This window comes from Camelina sativa, chromosome 4, assembly GCF_030686135.1.
Source record: "Camelina sativa cultivar CO46 ecotype springtype chromosome 4, ASM3068613v1".
In the NCBI taxonomy this organism is placed as follows: Eukaryota; Viridiplantae; Streptophyta; class Magnoliopsida; order Brassicales; family Brassicaceae; genus Camelina; species Camelina sativa.
This window is the reverse complement of record NC_141883.1, coordinates 22,380,701-22,400,852: the sequence shown is the minus strand read 5'-3', so window position 1 is coordinate 22,400,852 and position 20,152 is coordinate 22,380,701. Positions and strand designations below refer to the sequence as shown.

At 37.5% G+C, this 20,152-nt stretch overlaps 5 protein-coding genes and 1 pseudogene across 6 annotated transcripts; 3 read left to right on the top strand and 3 right to left on the bottom strand.

The window, feature by feature from the left end:
- Window positions 1-85: 85 nt before the first annotated feature.
- LOC104781067 (uncharacterized) lies at window positions 86-1,584 on the bottom strand. The gene is made up of 2 exons (XM_010505652.3): window positions 1,162-1,584; window positions 86-457 (listed from the first exon to the last, which is right to left on the bottom strand). Exons 1-2 carry the CDS (start codon window positions 1,447-1,449, stop codon window positions 296-298), a joined length of 450 nt encoding a protein of 149 aa, XP_010503954.1. The 5' UTR covers window positions 1,450-1,584; the 3' UTR covers window positions 86-295.
- A 116-nt stretch (window positions 1,585-1,700) lies between these two features.
- Window positions 1,701-3,574, top strand: LOC104781066 (uncharacterized). The gene is made up of 4 exons (XM_010505651.3): window positions 1,701-1,839; window positions 2,179-2,268; window positions 2,529-2,796; window positions 2,930-3,574. Exons 1-4 carry the CDS (start codon window positions 1,797-1,799, stop codon window positions 3,240-3,242), a joined length of 714 nt encoding a protein of 237 aa, XP_010503953.1. The 5' UTR covers window positions 1,701-1,796; the 3' UTR covers window positions 3,243-3,574.
- LOC104781065 (mRNA cap guanine-N(7) methyltransferase 2-like) lies at window positions 3,426-6,274 on the bottom strand. Of its 2 annotated transcripts, none has more exons than XR_015597445.1 (11): window positions 6,108-6,274; window positions 5,937-6,015; window positions 5,755-5,849; window positions 5,583-5,654; window positions 5,375-5,484; window positions 4,748-4,901; window positions 4,574-4,666; window positions 4,243-4,311; window positions 4,082-4,170; window positions 3,897-3,991; window positions 3,426-3,706 (listed from the first exon to the last, which is right to left on the bottom strand). XR_015597445.1 is itself a non-coding variant. In XM_010505650.3 (11 exons), the coding sequence occupies exons 1-11, from the start codon at window positions 6,207-6,209 to the stop codon at window positions 3,581-3,583; spliced, it is 1,050 nt and encodes a 349-aa protein (XP_010503952.1). In that variant the 5' UTR covers window positions 6,210-6,274; the 3' UTR covers window positions 3,426-3,580. The 2 variants fall into 2 exon arrangements, 1 of the variants encoding a protein (XP_010503952.1); XM_010505650.3 differs by having other exon boundaries at window positions 4,748-4,867.
- Window positions 6,275-6,667: 393 nt separating this feature from the next.
- Window positions 6,668-13,714, bottom strand: LOC104781063 (dihydrolipoyllysine-residue acetyltransferase component 1 of pyruvate dehydrogenase complex, mitochondrial). Its single transcript, XM_010505649.3, has 23 exons — window positions 13,376-13,714; window positions 12,521-12,577; window positions 12,009-12,063; window positions 11,895-11,928; window positions 11,474-11,523; window positions 11,344-11,388; window positions 11,102-11,175; window positions 10,896-10,965; window positions 10,296-10,484; window positions 10,155-10,199; window positions 9,962-10,035; window positions 9,585-9,654; window positions 8,956-9,342; window positions 8,746-8,806; window positions 8,628-8,672; window positions 8,456-8,539; window positions 7,997-8,073; window positions 7,864-7,926; window positions 7,653-7,723; window positions 7,495-7,555; window positions 7,282-7,342; window positions 7,116-7,196; window positions 6,668-7,025 (listed from the first exon to the last, which is right to left on the bottom strand). The coding sequence occupies exons 1-23, from the start codon at window positions 13,468-13,470 to the stop codon at window positions 6,967-6,969; spliced, it is 1,908 nt and encodes a 635-aa protein (XP_010503951.2). The 5' UTR covers window positions 13,471-13,714; the 3' UTR covers window positions 6,668-6,966.
- A 1,690-nt stretch (window positions 13,715-15,404) lies between these two features.
- On the top strand, window positions 15,405-18,771 carry LOC104781062 (SEC12-like protein 1). The gene is made up of 10 exons (XM_010505647.3): window positions 15,405-15,965; window positions 16,227-16,327; window positions 16,849-16,981; window positions 17,063-17,154; window positions 17,354-17,453; window positions 17,670-17,742; window positions 17,839-17,959; window positions 18,052-18,171; window positions 18,254-18,324; window positions 18,417-18,771. Exons 1-10 carry the CDS (start codon window positions 15,783-15,785, stop codon window positions 18,605-18,607), a joined length of 1,185 nt encoding a protein of 394 aa, XP_010503949.1. The 5' UTR covers window positions 15,405-15,782; the 3' UTR covers window positions 18,608-18,771.
- Window positions 18,772-18,984: 213 nt separating this feature from the next.
- Window positions 18,985-20,041, top strand: LOC104781061 (agamous-like MADS-box protein AGL103 pseudogene; annotated as a pseudogene).
- Window positions 20,042-20,152: the final 111 nt, after the last annotated feature.

Here is a 20,152-nt window from a genome sequence, read left to right as displayed (position 1 = left end):
CCAATGTGTGCAAAACGATTATCACAAGCCGCAAGCCAATGATACTGTGCAGCCATATCTCTAGAACACAAAACAAGAAAGAGAATTCTCCAGAAAAGCAAAAAAGAAAAGGGAGCTTTTTTTTTTCTTTTCTTTTTTTGAGCGTAAGAGAATTATATTCCTTACAGAAAGAGATGAAACTCAAGACTCGAGTACATACAATGGAAAATACGAAATCTTCACCCTTAAAGTTTTCGGTGTATTTTGCTATACAGAACCAACATGGGCAACATTTCATCGTGTTCACGCAATATGACTAGTTTTCATCCCCATCAGAAGATTGATCGTCACCATCTTCTTTAGGAGAAGGTTGATCATCATTACCCGTGGTGTCGTCCTTCTTGCCACTTCTCTCGTTCCTCTCATTCCATCTCGCCCAGGCCCATTTCAGGACAAGAAACCCTCCAAGTGCATATACCTGAAACAGTTTTAGGGGATAATTCAGCTTTTTGCAGGAATTGAACAGCATCAGAACAAATAAAGCACACCACAACCAAAACATTTACAGGTCCAGGTACCAAAGTCATGCTATTAAATTATCAAGCTAGCCATTGACGCTCTGCTTAATACCAAACTTGCAATCCATTGGGGAAGCTGACCACACCGTGGAATAGTTAGGAACACAATTGAAAAGAAGCACAAACCAAATAGCATGCTACTCCAACCAATCTCCAATAACCCACACAAATGAGGCATCAACCAGCTAAATTGTTAAAGGTCATCTAAAGCATTCTAATGCATACAATTGGTAGAACTTAAAAGACACAGAATCATAACAAAAACTGCAAACATTTTTCAACATTCAATGTAGCCAAATGAAACATTGAAAACTAAAGCAACTTTTGCAAATCAAGATATCAACTTTTGCCTATTGGAAAAGAAAAAGGCAGAATTGTTTCAAGTAAACAGGACGCGTTAATCTGAGCCACGCATAGAGTCATAATTATGAGAGCATCTGCCTTGAATCAGCCATGGTCCCTACCATTCACATTGCTCTCCACATAAATAACATAACAAATCACCTCTCAGCTCCCACCAAACCTCAATTCTAAAGCCAATTTCAAATCACAATTTATCTAAAGAAAGCCCTAAAATGAAGTACACATCTCTCATCAAAATCACCTGCCAAAGGATGACGGAGTTGGAAGTCCTGCCGGAGCTGGGCTCAGCTTCAAACTTAATCGGCTCTGCGCTTTTGGGTGGATTGTAAGGGAAAGAGACAGCGTCGTAAGTCGACGACTTCTGAGGCTCCTTGTCGCCGAAGACTGCCGTGGGTTTAGAACCACCACTGGCATCAGTAGCAGCAGGCTTAGGTTTGAGAAAAGGGAACAAGTTGGTGACGAAAGGAGGAAACTTTAGGGTCGGAGATGATGAATCAGAGCCATGAGAACGGTCTTGAGCTTCAGCCATTGTTCCACCGTCTTTTAGGGTTTTGAATCGGTGGTTTGGATTAGGCTTTGCCTTACTTAGTAGTAGGTAGAGATAGATACAATTGTCTGGTGGTCACTTCTCTCCACTTCTCCTCCTTTGTATATCGACACGTGTTGTCTTTTCTACTTTTGTCTCTATTAATTACCCTCAATGGGCTGGAAAGCCCAATCTGGCCCATCAATTTTTTTTTTTCTAATACAGTCACCGTCTTCAATGTTTTTTTTTTTTTTTCTTTTAATTGAACCAGAATCTGAGAAATTCGTAATCATCAAGTTCAGGCTTTATAGTTTCGCAAATTCAAAGGTTGTAACTTTCTGGGGATTTCGATGTATCATCCGACGAGGGGTGGTGTTCGTGGTGGTCGAGATCGTAAGTTTTCATTATTCATTCGTTTTGGATTTCGCTTCTAATTACAAGATCTGATTTAAAGTTTTCAATTTTAGGGTTTCTATGTACATTCAATTTGATTTTGATTTTGGGGGTTTTTAATGAATGATCTAGGGTTTGAGGGTGTGGATTAGGATATAACCATTTGTGGGAGAAGCTGAAATATTTCATAAGATGTAGTTAAATCGATTGGGATCCTGATTGTTGTCCTATATGGTATTTTGGTTTTAAATGAAGATGAAGAACATGAGTTGCTTATATTGATTATGCATAATGGAGAGACTGTATTACTAATTGTGAATATGTTTATAAAATGTGCAGAATTCAGTTGGGATGAAGTGAAGGCTGATAAGTACAGGGAGAATTATTTGGGTCACAGTATCAAAGCCCCTGTTGGAAGATGGCAAAAAGGTACTTTTTTTCTTATGACACTGTACTAGTAGTCATCTTTATATTTCCTTCTCTGTTCAGTCTCATTGTAGTTTAGGTAGTCAATTGTTAAGTTACTCCTTTTCATATCTTCACTACCTTCTCCTTTTCTCTGTGAGGAATCTGTGTGTATTTTATCATATGATTTTACTATCCTTTCTTGCTTTTAAATTTTTGAAAATTGATTGAAGTTTAGGGGAGTTTTGACTGACATTCATTTTCCACGTACAACAACTGAACAGGTAAAGATCTTCACTGGTATGCTAGAGATAAAAAGCAAAAGGGTTCTAATACGGATGCTATGAAAGAGGAGATTCAAAGAGTTAAGGAACAAGAGGAACAGGCCATGAGGGAGGCTCTTGGCTTGGCACCAAAGTCCTCTACAAGACCACAAGGCAATCGCCTTGACAAGCAAGAGTTTACTGAACTTGTGAAGAGGGGTTCTACAGCAGAGGATTTGGGTGCAGGGAATGCTGATGCTGTGTGGGTTCACGGCCTTGGCTATGCAAAGTAAGTTCTTTTTTTTTTCCGTGTGTTGATCTCTACTTTTTAAGTCTGTTAATGTTTTTGGTCGCTTCATGCATTCGTACTTGTTAATTTACTTTTGTCTTTCTTCTCACATTTTTAATGCAACCTTGTACAGAGCACCACGACCTTGGGAAGATCCCAGCACCCTTGCATCCTCTCAGAAGGAAGACGCAGAGCCAGCAGGTTTGCCAGCAGAAACATTAGGGGTCAAAGCTGTTGAAGTTGGACTGGATGATGTTGAGAGGGACCAGAAAAAAGATAGGCATGAGGAAAGGAAACCTTCAAAGAGAGATAAGGAAGAGAGACATGATAGGCGTGAAAAACGCGAAAGACATGAGAAGCGACGCACTCGTGATTCAGATGAGAGAAAGAAGCCTAAGAAAGAGAAGAAGGATAAAAAGAGGAGGCATGACTCTGATTCCGACTGAAGTTAATTGCCACGGTAATGGATTTTTTTCTCTCTGAGGGAGAGTGGTCGGTTCTTGTTTCCAAAATAATAAAATCCAGCTGTGTTGCAAGAGTTAAATCTGTTGGTCATTGCATATCAGATCATGGAGCAAGGATATCAATGTGCTATTGTTGTTGAATATCGATGGAATCATTTGGAGAACTGAGTCAATGTTTTTCTTTAATTATGTAAAGATAATGTGATCTGATATTGTAGCAAAACCAGACAAGTGTTTGTGATCATCTGTGTTGTTTAAAAACCACTTAATGTTACATCATGACCAAAGCATTAGTTCATGTTCATAAAGAAAAAGGGGTATCAAATTGCTTCAGAGAAACGTAAATCAGCAGGGCCTGGTCCCAATATTCCTTTCTGTTCACTAATCTTCCCTAGTCCCTGTGATGAATCTTCCGCACTTGTGTCAGTGTTTACCGGCAATTCTCTCTGCACAATCGTGAAGAACGATTTTAAAATGAACCAAATTGTATAATAAAATCTGGGGAAGGAGCTGGAGATTAAGGCAACTGTTGTGTTACTAACTAAAGCATAGATTTTCTAATCATACAGTCTATCTACTAAAGCCATAGCCAGAATCTTTTTGTCAAGTAATAGGGAAGTAGAGAGCAGGACTTGCCTCATCATGATTGGTAACCTCAAAAGGTACAGGGGTCGTTAGAGGAGGTTCAAGATCTGGGTCAGGTTTCTGAAATATGAATGTTGCATATAGCCCTGTGAAAATAAGGATAGATAAGTATCTAAGAAAGTATCGAAACTGGAGATTAGATAAGATACGATGGCATAAGATGATGACAAGATTACCTAACAAATCTAATGCTCGTGGAAGAAGCTTTCCCCTAGGGTCAACTAAGTTCGGGCCAGCGTTCATCAGCAAACTTCCAGTGTGGGCTCTGATAATGAACAGAATAAGCAATGTACTACAGCCTTAGAAAGAAGCCACACTATATGTAAGACTTTCTAACCTGTTATCATCATAGAAATCTGTTAAACTTTGAATCTCCACATACTCAAGGCCAGCCTCCCTTGCTAACCTGAATAAAAGATACCAAAAAAAAAGAAAAGAAAAAAGAAGATTGTGAATCGAATGATATGTACAGATTTGACGTCATTTGTAGCTGAACTAGAAGCAATGTCACGAGTGCAATAAAGATCTAATTAACTTTAGGTGTTTAAGAATAATAAGAAGCCCCAAGGTAAACAAGTGCACATTGTTGATGTGGTAATGCCATATCATCCAATTAGTGTTACGTTTTGCTGAACAAATAGGTGATATCATAGTGCACGAGAACCCACCTGATTAAGCTTGGGAAGTGAACCAAGCAATGGTCTTCAGAAGCATTCTCACCAGAAAATTTCAGCTGGTACCTCTTTCCAAACAGCGGAAATCTTAAAGAAGGCAAAAAGCCTAAGTTCAGAAAAGGAACTATATGGCAAAATGAAGTTTTCTCAGAAAAAAAGAATGCTCACTTTTCTTCCTCCAATTCGAAAGTGATCACGTAACTTTCAGACCGAATGTAGTTGGGAAAAACATTAGGCTTTGTACCGCTCCTGTTGTGGTATGCTTCCACATTTTTCTGGTATTTTGCCCTGTTTGACGAGAATGTTAAGGAGCGCAGTCCAACTGAACAAAATATATAGGCAGTCAAATGTTGAACTTGATGAACTGAAAATCTTATTATCAATCGACAGGAAACATTAGAACAATTAAAAATTACCCATTCTAAAACAGTTCCACACAATATAGGTACTCAAAAGACAAACATAGACCCTTGCAATCAATTGAGATGATTTCTTATGCATAATTTAATTCTAAACATACACTTGATAATACACACATCAAACTCGGTGGCAGGTCTTTTGTGATAAGTTTCATACACCAGTAGAGTGAAATGAAAGGGAAAGTGAAACGCAAATGTAAACAAGGCAATCTTCTCTAATAATGGAAAAGTTATATGCAAGAAGACAATCTTCTCTAATACATTCAGTACACAAACTGGCGCAAGATTCATTTGGAAAAGAGAGATTAACAAGGAAAGAAGAAGGGCACAACAGGCATTCAACGTTAAGACACAATAGATAGAAAAACCTCATTACCATATAGTGGACGAGTCAGGAGTAATACCGAAAAAATAACCCCCAGGTTTCAGTAAACATGCTACATTAGTTAGGAGTCTTCTCGCACTCTCCTCAGTTTCAAAGCATAACTACAGAGTAGAAGATTTACTTAAGGACTTTAGACCATCTCATTCTTGCTATTCTACATTCCATAGGCACAGAGATAACAAACAACAAAATCTCAAACCTGCAAATGGCGCCAACAGGAAACTAAATCAGCCTGCCCCAATTTCTTCTGTAGATGTATTTCAAGATCGTCCTGTAACACCAGTGAAGCAAAAACTAAAAAATGAGCTCCAGATTACTTAAATTTAGCTGATACACATGGAATAAAAGAAAATTAACAAAGCAGGCCTAACCTTGGAAGGATCAGCTTCAAAGAATTCCACATCGTAATTCTTCCTCTGACTCTCCCAAGCTTCTCGTACAGAAGAAATCCCAGAAGACGATGTAGCTAAAGCAAACCCATCACTCAGCCGTACTGATATATTATACAGTATCTAACACTGAGTATATAAGTTAAAAAGGATGGTAACTATACCAATTCCGAAGTAGTGACCAATCGGAGCAGCTTCCCACTTGTCGGTGTCAGGAGCTTCGCCACAGTGCAACTCGCAAACCTAAAAAAACACGGAGAGAGAGAGAGACATAAAGGTTGAGACTTTGTAAAGGAAAAGGATTGAGAGGAAGAGGGATTGTTAGTGTTAGATACAGTGGTATAAGGATGTGCGAATATGTTGATTATGGCCGTCTTTGCGATATCGAAGAGGCGATGATGACTCTGCTCCGGTTTTGAAACCGCGAAGCCGCTCATCTTTTTCTTCTCCGGCCGATGTTTTGAATATTACAGCTTTAGCAACCCATTTATACTTTTTTCTCTTGTTGTCCCAAGATATATATATATATATATATATATAGATTTTGTTGTTTTACGTTTTGAAATTTCTTTTATATCCTAAAACATTTTAGAAATACAAACTACAACCCTATATGCAACACATTACTACAGAATATTAATCTAAAATCTCTCTGAATTCTTCTTTTTTGTAGGATAACTTGAACTATCAAATTCATAATGCTACATAATACAGAATTTGGAATTTATATCCTACTTTTTGGATACAAAGTTTGTTATCTGTTGATACTTGACCGGTATTTCAATATTTAAGTTTTGTAATGGTTATGGTTTCTTAAGTTAAGGCTCCAAAACAAGATTTCACAAATAAAAATAGGCTCAACTTTAAACCCATGAGGCCATGACAATGATACGAGAGGTAAAAAGGACTTGATCATTTAACCTGTTTTGTTTTTGACAGCTCAAGTTATTTATTTTTTCAGGAGACTGGGACAAACAAAAAATACCTCAGGAAGAATTGTAAACCAATCTGTAGGACGGATTGTAAACCAAAACCAAATTTTGGTTGTAGGAACCAAATAGAAAAAAAAAATGAAACATGTAATCAGAGCTCATTAACAGCAGTTCTAGTTCTGGATGTGCACGTGGGTTGGTTCCAACTCCAAGGTTTATTATGTAGCAATCCAAGATCCATTTGATAAACAGTTGAACCTTCTCACAGAAGAAGTCTCCGAATATCCTCAAAGTTTGAACGCAATTCAGACAGAAAAGAAGCTGAAACGAAACCGGTTTCCCAAAAGCAATTAGTAACAAAGAATACATAAAGTGAATGATAGCAGTAGAAACTACTGGATGTTACATTACCTCCAACTTGTCCATCAAAGATCCGATGATCGGCGGATAGCGTTACATTCATCTTCGTTACAACCGCAGGCTTCTCAATTCCTGAAACAATGACAAAAACTTGTCATACACTCGTCAGATTGGTGTGTTCTACAGTTGAATATTCAAAAGGACGTTACTATCTCACCGTCTATTCCCATAACCGGCTCAACCACTTTATTTCCTCTACCAATTGCTAGAATTCCAGCCTGCAAGACAATTGACGGCCCTGGAGTTTATTATCCAAATTCACATATGCGTCTCTATAGAGCCTAAACTAAATATTCCACCACACAAATTACAAACAGCATAACTAATCTTCAATCTGTAATTCAGGGAGCATTGTCAAGGCTATGATTACCTGAGGGGGGTTAATGATTGCGCAGAAATGATCCACAGGATACATTCCTAGATTTGAAATGCTGGTAAACAATAAAGTATGGTTTTCTTGGTAAGTAAGGAAAGTTTCACGTAACTGATAATTCCAGGCGATGCTTAATAACTTCAAACAATGATTACCTGAATGTCCCTCCTTGGAACTCATGAGGAGCAAGCTTTCCAGACCGCGCCTTTTGTGCCAACTCCTTAACCTGCACCGCAAATCAATTGAAAAACCAAAATTAATATAACTATCGATATTTCTGCACATGAGATATGGTTAGAACTGATCAAACAAGTGAGCCTCTATAGCCTGCCATATTGGTCAAACGTCAGAGAGAATAAGAATTACCTCTAAGGATATAGCAGAAATAGATTTCTGGTCTGCATTCTTGATAATTGGAGTCATTAAGCCCTGCAACACATGCCAAGATGATGAGGGATACACTGTTGACGTAATCAGAAAATCCAACAGACAAGTGTACCTTCTCAGTTGCAACGGCAATGGATATGTCAACACTGTCACACATAACAATATCTCCTTTCTCAGCATCCCAGAAAGCTGCCAGTAATTGAGAAAGAGAACTTTAAGCAACCGTAACAAAAGCTTGAGCAAGCAAAAGAGAAAAACCAACCACATGATTGCAATCTACAAATCATTACATCAAACTCAAACTGAAAATATCCTACTCGTAAAGACTAAAACCGAGTCTAACATGCATTATCAGTCATATTGAATGTCACTGTATTACATTTTCAAAACATCTTTACTAATTACTCTCAATGGGGGCAAAAGGCATTGCAATTAAAATCCAACATGGGAGCTGAATTTCCTTAAAGAGGACGAACTGAGGTTTTAATCTAGCTCATAACTAGGGATGGGAACAAACCATGGTTTATTTCTTTGTAACTGAATCATTTACGAGGAAAAAATAATTTCTCACCATTAGCTTGTCGTACATTCCTCAGTGCGACTGCCACTGCTTTGATAACTATGTCATTGACAGACACTTTAACACCATGGTTTTCTGTAGATCATGAAAGCACAATTCACTCTGAGCCTCTAGGTTGTTAACAACTACCAGGATGTGTGGGATAAGGATGTAGTCTACAAACCTTGAAGTTCTTTTCTAAATGCAAGAAGAGGATCCAATACTACATCTGCAGACACAAGCAGATGCTTAAAACAGCAAATAAATACACAAGGAAAATACAAAGGTTGTGAATCACCAACCTGATTGTAAATATAAATGGGGTATCTTCTGTTTTGATTCCAATAAACGTTTTGCTATAATCTGCCAAGTGGAAAAGGTCAAACAGAAGACAAGATATCATTATGATCATAGCAGCAATAATCAATGCAGAAAGTATGCTCCCCATAAGGAAGAATGCTTCAACAGGAAATATTTATCATTCCACATAGAGAGCTAAATATTTCAACTACCTTGCGAATTTGACTATTGGGAAAATCTTCATAATTATCTGACTGAGTTACAGAAGACTTTGATGTAGAGGAGGATTTGGACAAGGTCTCCTTTGATGGTTGTTTCTTTTTCGTAGATGCAGATAATTTAGAAGCTTTGCCAGAAGCAATTGCGGCCACAACGTCTGATTTCAGTAAGGTACCGTAGGGACCCGATGCCTCGATTGATGATGCCTCCAATCCATGTTCTAAAATTAATAGCTTTGCAGCAGGACTGATCTTTGTGAAACCTGCTTTCCTCCCTGTAGGTTTATCTACGACACTGTGAGGGACTTCTTTAACTGTCTCAACATCAGAACCACCTGTGGAAGAAGACTTGATGGCTTCAATACTTTCAGCATCTTCAACCTACAAAGAAAAAGGATTAGTATCTAATATCCCTCAATCTGCAAGCAATTGCATTTTCAAAGATTTTTTGTGCAGGCATAACCTTTACTTCAGGCAATATAACGTAGATTTAACTAGAAGAGTGCCGACCAACTTATACACAAAAGGCATTACCGGCTAACAAATGGATTAAATAACCAGTAGTAAAACAATTTTCTGGCATCAAGAATTAAGTCAGTGTACTTTTGAACTAAAAGACTTACTATAAGGGCAATCGGCTTTCCGACCGCCACATCCTTGGAACCTTCAGGAAGTAGAATTTTAGCCAAGTACCTACACCAAAAGTCATCCATCAAGTCATACAATCTTTTACTATAAGATCATTCATCAGAATACTAATGTAGCAGTCCAGGTAAATCTTTTTTTATTGAAGAACCCCCTACTCATATCGAATCTAAGAAGTATGTAATCAATCTTTAAATCAGTAAACACTATCACTTAATCCAAACAAAAAGAAGTGATATCCACAGATTATGAATGCTATATAGAATGAGCATCAACAGATTGCCTAGAAATATAAATATTGTTTATGCTCCAAGTGATTGCTAATAAGAATAAGACAACAGAATTTTTAGTATACCCCTCTTCAAGGCATTCAAATTCCAGAGTAGCTTTGTCAGTCTCGATCTCACCTATGACATCACCCACTTCAATCTGTTGACAAGGAAATAAGAAGAATCAAGGCAAGTCCGCAAGTGCATAAACACCAGATTCCGTGTGGTGGAAACTACAATGCAAATCTACTCTTCAGACTTGGATCACCAGAAACTAACCTTGTCACCCTCTTTTTTCCACCATTTCGCAATGTTACCTTGGTTCTGCACATCAATTGACAAATAAATGATTCAGGGTCTCAGGATACAAGTGGATGCCTTCTCTTCCAAAAAGCTAGCACAAAATATGGAATCTCATACCATTGTAGGAGAAAGCGCTGGCATTTCTAAGACGACATGTGGAGGAAGATCTGATGCGGGCTGAATGGAACTTTTTTGTTGTGTGCTTTCGTCAGGTTTCATCTCTTGATGAGCTGATGTTTCCTCTTTACCAACTTGTCCACCCTCTACTGTGGCAGGAACGTTTTGAATGTCATCTTCCTCCTCAACCTTGGTTACAATTATATAGTTAAGGTTAAACTCGTATCCATCAAACTTATGAAGCAAATATGTTGACCAAACCCTAAACTCTATACAGTACACCCTAAACCCTACCAAATATCATGTAGGGGACATGACGTGAAAACTCAGTATTACATGAGGTAATATTAGGAAGAAGAAACAGCATGAGGATTGGAGTTATTTTTTCCACAATAAATGTTGACAACAAAACACCATAGATCTCTTTGATTCGTTAACTCTTCCAAGATGTAAACCCAGGAAACAAAAGAAAATGAAGAGGCCAAAAGCAGACTAGATAAACAAACAGGAACTTCTAATGAGCGTAGGTCGATGCATGCATCACCTTTTGTGAGATCGTACTTGGTTTCTTTAAATGAATAAGATAGCCATTGTGCTTACCATTATTGCAATCGGTTCATTAACAGGGATATCCTTTGATCCTTCAGTGACTAAAATCTTGGCTAGAAATCTACAGGATCATGCTTCATTGTAAGCCAGTTGACATTTGCATATACTTGTAATGAGTCATATGAATTGCCAAGGTAAAATGGAATAAAACTATAAATCAAAACACATAAATCATGAACCGGATTTTTTAGAATTACCCTTCCTCTTGACTCTCAAATTCTACAGTGGCTTTGTCTGTCTCTATCTCACATAGTACATCACCCACCTCTACCTGTCAGGATGAACCAAAATTCATACCTGTTACTGAACTTCCACATTCTATTTTTTCTTTGTCAGCTATATAATAAATTTTATCGTCTTTCTTGTATAGTGATCAGTCTAAAATAACATCATACAAGTCGACTGAAGTTTTGTCAACCAGAAATTAGAAATAACACACCTTGTCACCTTCTTTCTTCATCCATTTCACAACATTTCCATGACTCTGCAAAACCCCAAAAACACATAAAACAATGACATCTTGCATGGAGGCTAATTTTATTTTACAATATTGAAGTCCAATTTCCTACCATCGTGGGAGACAACGCTGGCATTGCAAGAACCATCTGTGTTGTGGATCCTACAACCCAAAAAAAAATGAATTACTGGAACAATTTTGTATATTCGGTTGCATCTCCAGTCGCTATATATAAGAGTATGATGGAAGCAAAAACATCAGAGAAAATAGTGCTATGGGAATTTTTTTGCACCTGCATCAACCAATTTCCTATAAGATAAGCGAAAGTTGCCATCAATTATTCTTATCACCCACTTAATATTTTTGTCTTGGTAACTTTTATGGCTAATACAATTTTACAACTGTCAGCAGGTTAATTTATCAGATGAAAGTCCCATAAATCAACTGCTTAGTTATTCTAGTATGGAATTGCTTTGTAGATTCATTTTATGAAGATCGTTATTCCATAAGATGACATAACAATCTATGAATACCTGTTGATGAAAAGTTTTGCACGCCAAATCGCAACTACAAAGAAAACAATGTATGTGAGATAAAGGGATAAATGAAAGTCAATTAAAAAAAACAGTACTAACTTTTGAACTTACAATTGGCTTTGGAGGCCTATCATCCATTCTTGTAATCATGTCTATGGAGGCCGACCTGAAAATTTAGAACAGAGAAAATCTGAAAAAGGACAAACACCTATTCCCCTAAATTATTCCCCAAAAAAAAGAAAGGAAAACGAGCTCAGTGGATACTAGTGAGCAACGGATAACACACATGAAATGAATTACATAACCAATAACCATCTTAATTTCAATTTAAATATAACCATTGAGTGCCTACGATCACACTGGTTTCTATATGAATAAAATATTGCCCTCAATTTGCAAGGTAAGGGGAAGTCATCATTGTATTAAAAAACTCGTCAAACAAAAAAAGAGAGATCTTAAAGGAAAAATCTACGGGATAGAACCAAACCTAGAGGAAATGATGAAACAGGAACTGGAGTAGACTGTTAATGCTGTTCTTAACTAAATATTGATTTTACAACAATATAGGTAAAACTTTTCTGCAACCATGTTAAACTACCAAGATTTGTGTATGGAAAACATACCTCACACCGTTACTGCTACCAATCTTGTCGTCCAAGTGGTATAGTCCATTAGAAAAGCTGTATCAGAAAGTTCATGGTCAAATTTATTGGATAGCTAAATAAATCACACCAACTTCGGTTCTATGAATGAACTGAGATATAACGACTGCCACGCAAAACAGCAAATAAAGCAGAGAAATTACACTCCTATATTCTTTCTTTTTCGTTTGCGAAATTCATTCATACATTCTGGGAGCTTATAATCCAACATCTATCAGGTGCTTCTCGTTGCAATCTACTAAACGACAAGTCGATAACAAAAGGCAGGTTGATCGAACTGCTAGAAGAAATACGACTAGGCTGATTACTTGCATCAGTGTTAAGAACCACAATGCCAGTTAAACAGGATGGGAAATTCATCTTCCATAATTTTCAGAAACTTGGCAGCCAGTTGGTGCCAATACTGAACAACCTAGAAGATTATCTAGCTAAAGATATTGGAATTAACAGATACTCGAAGGACACTCACTTCCTCTTCAATGCGAGTAACATAAAATGGAAATTTCATCTGACAAACTAGACAGGATAAACATCGTAATGCCATTTCAGAAAACAAACTAGTTTGATTGGTTCCAGCAAAATCAATCAAATTGATATCGTCCAAAATTAAACTACCAAACAGCACTATACAATACGCAATCAGAACTTCGAAGTCAATGGCGGATTGCTCAAAAACGAGAAAACAAAAAAATTGAAATTCAACTGGAGGACCAGGTCGCTTATCAAATAGCCAAGGATCGCACAAGGAAGAGCAACATCAAAACTTAGGCGGGACGAGGGAGAGAGAGAGAAGACGCGTGAGCAGAATAAGCGTACCGAGTATGGAATCCGGAGGCAGGAGCAAAAAGACGAGCTCTGAGAAGCGAGGAAGTGCGGGTGATCGCAGCACGCCGGAAGAGAGGAAGCACCATGACAGCACTTCGAGAGAGAAAAGGGTTTGACAAATCACAAATGGGAGCAGAGAGAGAGAGCGACGATGGAATCGAATCGTAACAACCTTTAATTTTCTTTTTTGGTCAGATCGCAGCGACGGCACGAAACGATCCTCATGAAGGAAAGTGTTCTCTGTATTCAGATACGGCCCGGTCCGGCCCGAATCTAAAACCGGTAATCGTTACTGAACCGGAATATCAAATTATAATATCGTATTTAATTGTTCGGTAATTGTCAAGTGGTATAGTCCTTTTGCGTTTGCCAAAGGTCGCGGTTACATAAAATAATACAGATTCTATAAATTGTTCTATATAGTTCTGCTGGCCGAACAAACAAATGGAGCTTTTTTGCTATAGACTAAAGTTCATACCGTTTAAAATTTGATGCATTAAATTAGAGGAGAAATTACAACCCGTGAAATGGGGGATAAGATTAAGGAAAATCTTAATCTGTGACTAATCATAGTAAATTACCGTTTTTAACCATAATCAGAATAGCAATTTTATGAAAAGCTTTGCGGCGTAGAATTAAATATTTTACAAATTGATTCTCAAAAAGTCAACATTTTGTCTCTCATTATAATTATCAACTTGATGGTCAAGAAACTTGAGATCAAAGTCGTAATAGTTGATAAACATTTTTAAACTAAAATAAACATGTTGTAACTACAAAATATATTACAAATACATATACGTTTATCCTAATATAAGTCTAATCCCCAAACTTCTTTTTTCTTAATTCGTTGTGATCATGGCTTCCATCCTAATCAATAAACATATATAAACATCCACGTAGAATATATCGAGTCTTGTTAATGGTGTTTACCGGAGATCGCCGTTGTTGGTGGACTTATGTATATAAAATGGAAGCGATTTGACCAAGAAGTGGTGGATGCTTCTGGACGGTTTGTTCTTGAAGGGATGTGCACGCCTTTGACATGATGGCAAGTCGGATTCTGAATCAATAGCAATGCCAATATGACTTTCAAGAAGACATATATATTTGAGTGTTTTTTTTTTTTTTTTAATTAAGCTCTCTTACGCTTAACGGCTTAAGTCGTACTATAAAAGATCCAACGACTAGTCAAAAACCTGAAAATTTGGGAGGAGAAAAAACTGAAAAAGGAAAGGTAGGATTGTGTTCTCGTGTCATGGTAGGGGAGATAAGAGATCTACAACTTTACGGCGAGCTCAAAGGAGGATGAATGGCCCTGTTCTTTTTTCGTGTTGCTGGATCAGCGACTGCGACACGTTAAAACGACAACAATATCATCAATCAAAAATCAAAACGACAACGGCAGTGGCAAGGTGATGACGCGGACGTGTTTATTAGAGAGAGAAAAAGTGTCGCGGGGGAGAGAGAAGAATCGCCGGATTTTCCAGCGACTGTTGCGACATCTCATTTCAACAACACAGCGACTCTTGTTTACAACGGCAGCGATGCTTCTTCATAACAATGACGATTTTCCTTGTTTATTTTTCTGTCGCAGTCACTCCTCCAGCGACTTGAAAAAGAACAGGGCTAATGTCTTTACATGTAATTGGTGCTACATGGTGAAATCTCATGTCTAAAAAAAATATGAGTCCTTATGAATAATGTGTACGTACATTGCAATATTGAGAGATTCTTTCTTAGAATCTACACCAAATGTAATGAAGACTGAAGAGTATTTCATATAATTCTGGATATCCAAAATATTTCAATTCAATACTAATTTGGTTTCGATTTTTGTGGTTATAAAATTTTACAATCCATTCGAATATCTTAAACCTTCAGTTTGATTCCTTTTGGATTTGGTTTGGGTTCGATATAGCTAGCATAAATATCTTTCTCTATAGTTTTTTTTTTTGTGTGGGATGACACGAATGGGGGAAAGTCTGCTATATAGATCACGAAAGCACGATGTGACCGTAGCGGACTTCGGTACTTACTTGTATTAAAATTGGTATCGGAACAGGATCTTAGGAATATCCTCTCCCACCACCGGTCTTTGACTTATGTAATTATCTCTCAAGTACACGATTTTTTTTTTTTTAAGTTAAAAAACTTAAAAACAACAGCTCAAAATCTCCGTTTGTTTCTTCTTTTTGTCAAATCTGAGATTTTTGCAAATCCCATTATCATTATAATACCCAACAAAACCTATCTGTCTAATTTTCCCAAAGTCAACTCCTTTTTTGTTTTTGTTTTTGGTTTTCTCTCTACTTCTCTATATATAAAGGTTCCAAATTGGTGAGGAAGAAGAGAAATAGACCAAAGGAGAAAAAAAGATCAATCAATCCAAAAAGGAATGGAGATTGAAGAAGCGAGTCGTGAGAGTGGGCATGTTGTGTGTGGATCATGGATCCGTCGCCCGAAGAAAGTTAACTGGGTCCTTATCGCTAAAGCTTCTAAACGCCGCGGCTCTTCTCCTGCTCTCCTTAACATCTTCTCTTTCGACCCCGTCACTGCTTCTCTCTCCTCCTCTCCTTTGGTAAATTTCCTCTTTTTACATGATTGGTTTTTTGAAATTTTAGAAACTGGAATGATACGTGAGCTTCGAAATTTTTAATTGAGGTTTAGGGTGAATCAATAGTATAGTCTAGTTATTTGGATTGGGAAATTTGGGTTCTTTTGAATCATGTAAGAAATCTAGGGTTTTTCAAAGTTGTTCCCTTTTTGATTCTGTGAAAGGTGTTAACTTGTGTCGACCAATGAAATAAAAAACCAACCTTTTCTTCTTCTTTGATCAAAGGCAACGCACACGCTTAAGGAGAGTGATGGTGATCCTGTGACTGTTACAGTGCATCCTGGTGGAGATTATTTTATCTGCTCAACCTCCAAAGGTGGTTGCAAGTACGTCTCTCTCTCGCTTTTATCTCCCACAAGTTATTATATGATTAAAAGACATTCTATAGTTCCTTCCTCTGATACTATGTTTCTAATTTTGTTGAGTTGGTATTGTTAAACCTATGATGACACGTTCTCAATCTTGTCATGAGAACTAGGCATCAAATGACTAGAACTTACATTGCTTCTCTCATTACCTCTAACGATCTTCCACCACCCCCTATGTTTGCTGATGGAGAATTAATTGTAATGGTGCTTGAATTAGTTGTGTTTTAGGTTTGGTTTATTATATTATCTGCATCTACTTTTGTTGGAGATTGTCGATGCCTTTGGTCTCTTACTAGTTTGATCTTTGTATAATATGTTGACTTTCCTTTCTAGCATCTCTTTTGCAACTGTACTATACTATCTTTTACTTGCATGCTAGATAATTGGAATCGACTTCCACCATTTTTGGACACTATCTTGCGCCAATACAAATTTTGTTTACGGTCTAGATGATAAAGAGAATTTATCTGATTTTGCAGGTCCTTTGAGATTGTTGGAGGAGCAACAGGTGTTACGATCTTAGCCAAAGAACTACTTCCTCTCGAAACTGCTGGAGTACAGAAGTGTATGGCCTTCAGTTTTGATGGGTCTAAATTAGCTGTTGGAGGAGTGGTAAGGAACTGCTTTATAAGAATTTTTTTTCTTTCGCTTTTGCGAAAATTTTAGTTGTAGCTTACTACAAGCTTTATTCAGGATGGATGTCTCAGAATTATGGAGTGGCCAAACCTAGGTGTAATTTTGGATGAGCCAAAGGCACACAAATCCATCCGGGATATGGATTTTAGGTAACGACCAGAGTGTTCTCTACCATCATCCCTCCTTTTATATTCTTTTCAGTTTAAACCATAATTGAGGTGGTAAAAAATGGTATTCTGTATTGGAACTGGGACTAGGGTCATACAACACAAATAGAAGTTAATGGAGATTGTGAAACGAGCCACTCAGTGCACCTTTCTCATATTTGCACCCTTTTTTTTTTTGTAGTCTGGACTCAGAGTACTTAGCTACAACATCAACTGATGGATCAGCTAGAATATGGAAAGCAGAAGATGGTTTTCCTTTGTCTACTTTGGAACGTAGTGGGGTATGTGATTGTGAGAGTTGAAGTTTGCATTTGCATCCTTATATTATAAACTACTAATATCCAATGAAATCTGCATGAAAGAGGAGTTTCATATCGATGGTTTCTTCTAACAATATAATTATGATTCCTCTCTGTCTAGATTATGTCTTTATCGTGTTTCTTATATTGGCTCCTGATGTATCTCCTGCCTAATTCTGATATTTTTCATGTCTGCAGGATGAGAATATTGAACTGTGCCGTTTCTCTAAAGATGGAACTAAACCTTTTTTGTTTTGTGCTGCTCAAAGAGGTATATAATATTTAACACTTAGAGTAAACTATTTGCAAGCATCACTAGTGTTTTGTATTTATAACATCAGATGAAATCTTAAACAATTGGAATCAGGTGAGACGCCTTTGGTCAATGTTTATGACATTAGTACATGGAAGAAGCTTGGGTTCAAGAAGCTGTCAAGGAAGACTGCATCGACAATGGCAGTGAGCTTGGATGGAAAATATATTGCTTTGTGAGTCTTTCTTCATCCCAGGCCGGTTATTGCTGTCATGCTTCTGATTGTACAAAGATTAAAATCCTCAAATTTTACACCATTTTATGTAGGGGTGGCAAAGATGGAGATGTATCTGTTGCTGAAGTTAAGACCATGGAAATCTACCACTACAGTAAGAGGCTGCATCTTGGTCAATCTATTGCTTCACTTGAGTTCTGCCCTAGTGAAAGGTATGGCGAATTAATTGAAAAGATAATGATAATTAAATCCCTTTAGCATTGCTTCTAATGTTGATTTGATCTAATTGGTTAGGGTTATGCTGACAACTTCGAGCGAATGGGGTGAGATGGTGACCAAGCTCAGTGTACCAAAGGAGTGGAAAGGTTTGTTGCTGATCTCTCTCTCTCTCTCTGGGGCACATATATAGCTTTAAATACCTCTCTCACTAATATTATCTTACCTGTTTGATGTGCAGAGTGGCAGATTTATGCATTGTTGTTTTGCTTGTTCATGGCATCAGTCGTTGCTGCATACTTTTTCTTCGAGAACTCAGATTCGTTTTGGAGGTTACCAATGGGGAAAGATCAAAAAAGACCAAAGATAAGTCTTTTTGGAGATTCATCCACGCCTTCTGAGGATCATAGTAGGTGGAACTTGGACCTATAGAACGGTTTATGTAAATTTATGAAACCATTCCTCTGTTTCATTTTTTTCCCTCAAACTTTGTTGCAATGTTTTATTTTTCTTTTAAATCTTTCCTCTGTCTCATTATTATTCTGATTTCACCTGACAATAACAATCTTTTGATTCTAAAATTAAAATTCGTTTTATGGTTTTGGCGTTTTGAACGATCTTTGATGTCATTATTGATTGTCATTACTGTTGCAAATTACTTGCGAGTTCTGATTGAAAAAAAAAAAAAAAATTTGAAATACACATTGAAAGATATTTTTGTAAGTGATGACGTCACGTGATTGGTCTCATAGGTTAAAAATTATATATATATATATATAATGTGGGTGTAATCTTATCTTTTGTTATCCAAAGTTTTTTTTTAAGAAAAGGAAAAAAAAGACTAAACCCTAAAAATCGAAAAGATGATGAAGACGATGAAAACAAAGAAACCTGATTCTGCTTATTCTTCTTCTTCTCATCAGAGTCAGAGCGCTATAAGCTTAATGAAAAGACGAGCGACTGTGTTTAAGAAACCTCGCGAGCTTTCTGTGCTCTGTGCGATCGAAGTTTGCGTAATCTGCTACGGAGCCGATGGAGCGCTTAAGACATATCCAGAAGAGAGGGAGAAGGTCGAACTGTCGAAGCCATCGCTAGAAGGTACGCTGCATTGAGCGAGACGAAACGACGCAAAAGAAGCGTTGATCTTCACGAGTTTCTCGCAAAATCCAACAAGAAGAAACTGGTGAGACCGAGACGTGTATCCAAGTTTCCAGTTTGGGACCCTAGGTTTGATAATTACTCTGGTGAGCAAGTCACGGGACTGGTTCAGTCCTTGGAGCGTAACCTAACCAGATTACAATATAGGTTTCGCTCAGTTGAGGAACAGAGGAAGGTGAATCAAGGACCGAGTGCGAGTAGTAGTACTACGAATACGATCAATCAGTATCTGCTTCCACAACAACAACAACCAAACCAGTTTTCCATGTTTCTGTTTAACCATGAGAACGGGAATATCTCGCAAATCCCATTAGGTTTGATGAACCAAGGGCAATCTCTGCTGGCTCCGATTCCGCCTGAACTACTGATGATTCACCCGAATGCTGATGTGGGAAACTACAACTCGGGGTCACTTGGGGTACAAGGAGCCTTTGGTCCTCCACTTTATGATCTCTCACAGCCTCTCTTTTCTTGATTTGATTAGTGCAAATTATCTAGTGATTTTTTTGGATTATGTCTGTCTAGTGTAGTGTGTAATGTCATAATTTTTTTGGGATTATGTCTGTCTGTCTAGTGTAGTGTGTAATAGATTCTGTCATTTGTTTGGTGACTTGCTGCAATCTGTACTCTCTCTACTGCTGTCATCTATACTTGTAAAGCCTTAACTGGCTATTTTTAATCAATCGATTTAATCTAATATCGAGCTAATTCATCTTGTTTCTAGTTACCTGCAACTATGAGTCCTTTGAATCATCACTAGTCCTTTTGAAATATATAACAAGGTTGGTTGTTCCAAACAAGGTAAGTGATGATGAATGA

Bases quoted from the DNA above. Each gene is read 5' to 3' on its own strand.
- LOC104781062 (XM_010505647.3), top strand. From the start codon at position 15,783: ATGGAGATTGAAGAAGCGAGTCGTGAGAGTGGGCATGTTGTGTGTGGA. The intron at 17,454-17,669 runs GTATGTGATTGT...TCATGTCTGCAG, and splicing joins CTACTTTGGAACGTAGTGGG to GATGAGAATATTGAACTGTG. The intron at 17,960-18,051 runs GTGAGTCTTTCT...CATTTTATGTAG, and splicing joins GATGGAAAATATATTGCTTT to GGGTGGCAAAGATGGAGATG.
- LOC104781065 (XM_010505650.3), bottom strand. From the start codon at position 6,209: ATGAGCGGCTTCGCGGTTTCAAAACCGGAGCAGAGTCATCATCGCCTC. The intron at 4,667-4,747 runs GTGAGCATTCTT...GCCTTCTTTAAG, and splicing joins TTCGAATTGGAGGAAGAAAA to ATTTCCGCTGTTTGGAAAGA. The intron at 4,312-4,573 runs GTGGGTTCTCGT...TCTTTTATTCAG, and splicing joins CACTTCCCAAGCTTAATCAG to GTTAGCAAGGGAGGCTGGCC.
- LOC104781063 (XM_010505649.3), bottom strand. From the start codon at position 13,470: ATGGTGCTTCCTCTCTTCCGGCGTGCTGCGATCACCCGCACTTCCTCG. The intron at 7,927-7,996 runs GTACACTTGTCT...CATGTGTTGCAG, and splicing joins TTGCCGTTGCAACTGAGAAG to GGCTTAATGACTCCAATTAT. The intron at 7,556-7,652 runs GTAATCATTGTT...ATTGTTTACCAG, and splicing joins TTCCAAGGAGGGACATTCAG to CATTTCAAATCTAGGAATGT.
- LOC104781066 (XM_010505651.3), top strand. From the start codon at position 1,797: ATGTATCATCCGACGAGGGGTGGTGTTCGTGGTGGTCGAGATC. The intron at 1,840-2,178 runs GTAAGTTTTCAT...TAAAATGTGCAG, and splicing joins TGTTCGTGGTGGTCGAGATC to AATTCAGTTGGGATGAAGTG. The intron at 2,797-2,929 runs GTAAGTTCTTTT...AACCTTGTACAG, and splicing joins CACGGCCTTGGCTATGCAAA to AGCACCACGACCTTGGGAAG.
- LOC104781067 (XM_010505652.3), bottom strand. From the start codon at position 1,449: ATGGCTGAAGCTCAAGACCGTTCTCATGGCTCTGATTCATCATCTCCG. The intron at 458-1,161 runs GTGATTTTGATG...AAACTGTTTCAG, and splicing joins ACTCCGTCATCCTTTGGCAG to GTATATGCACTTGGAGGGTT.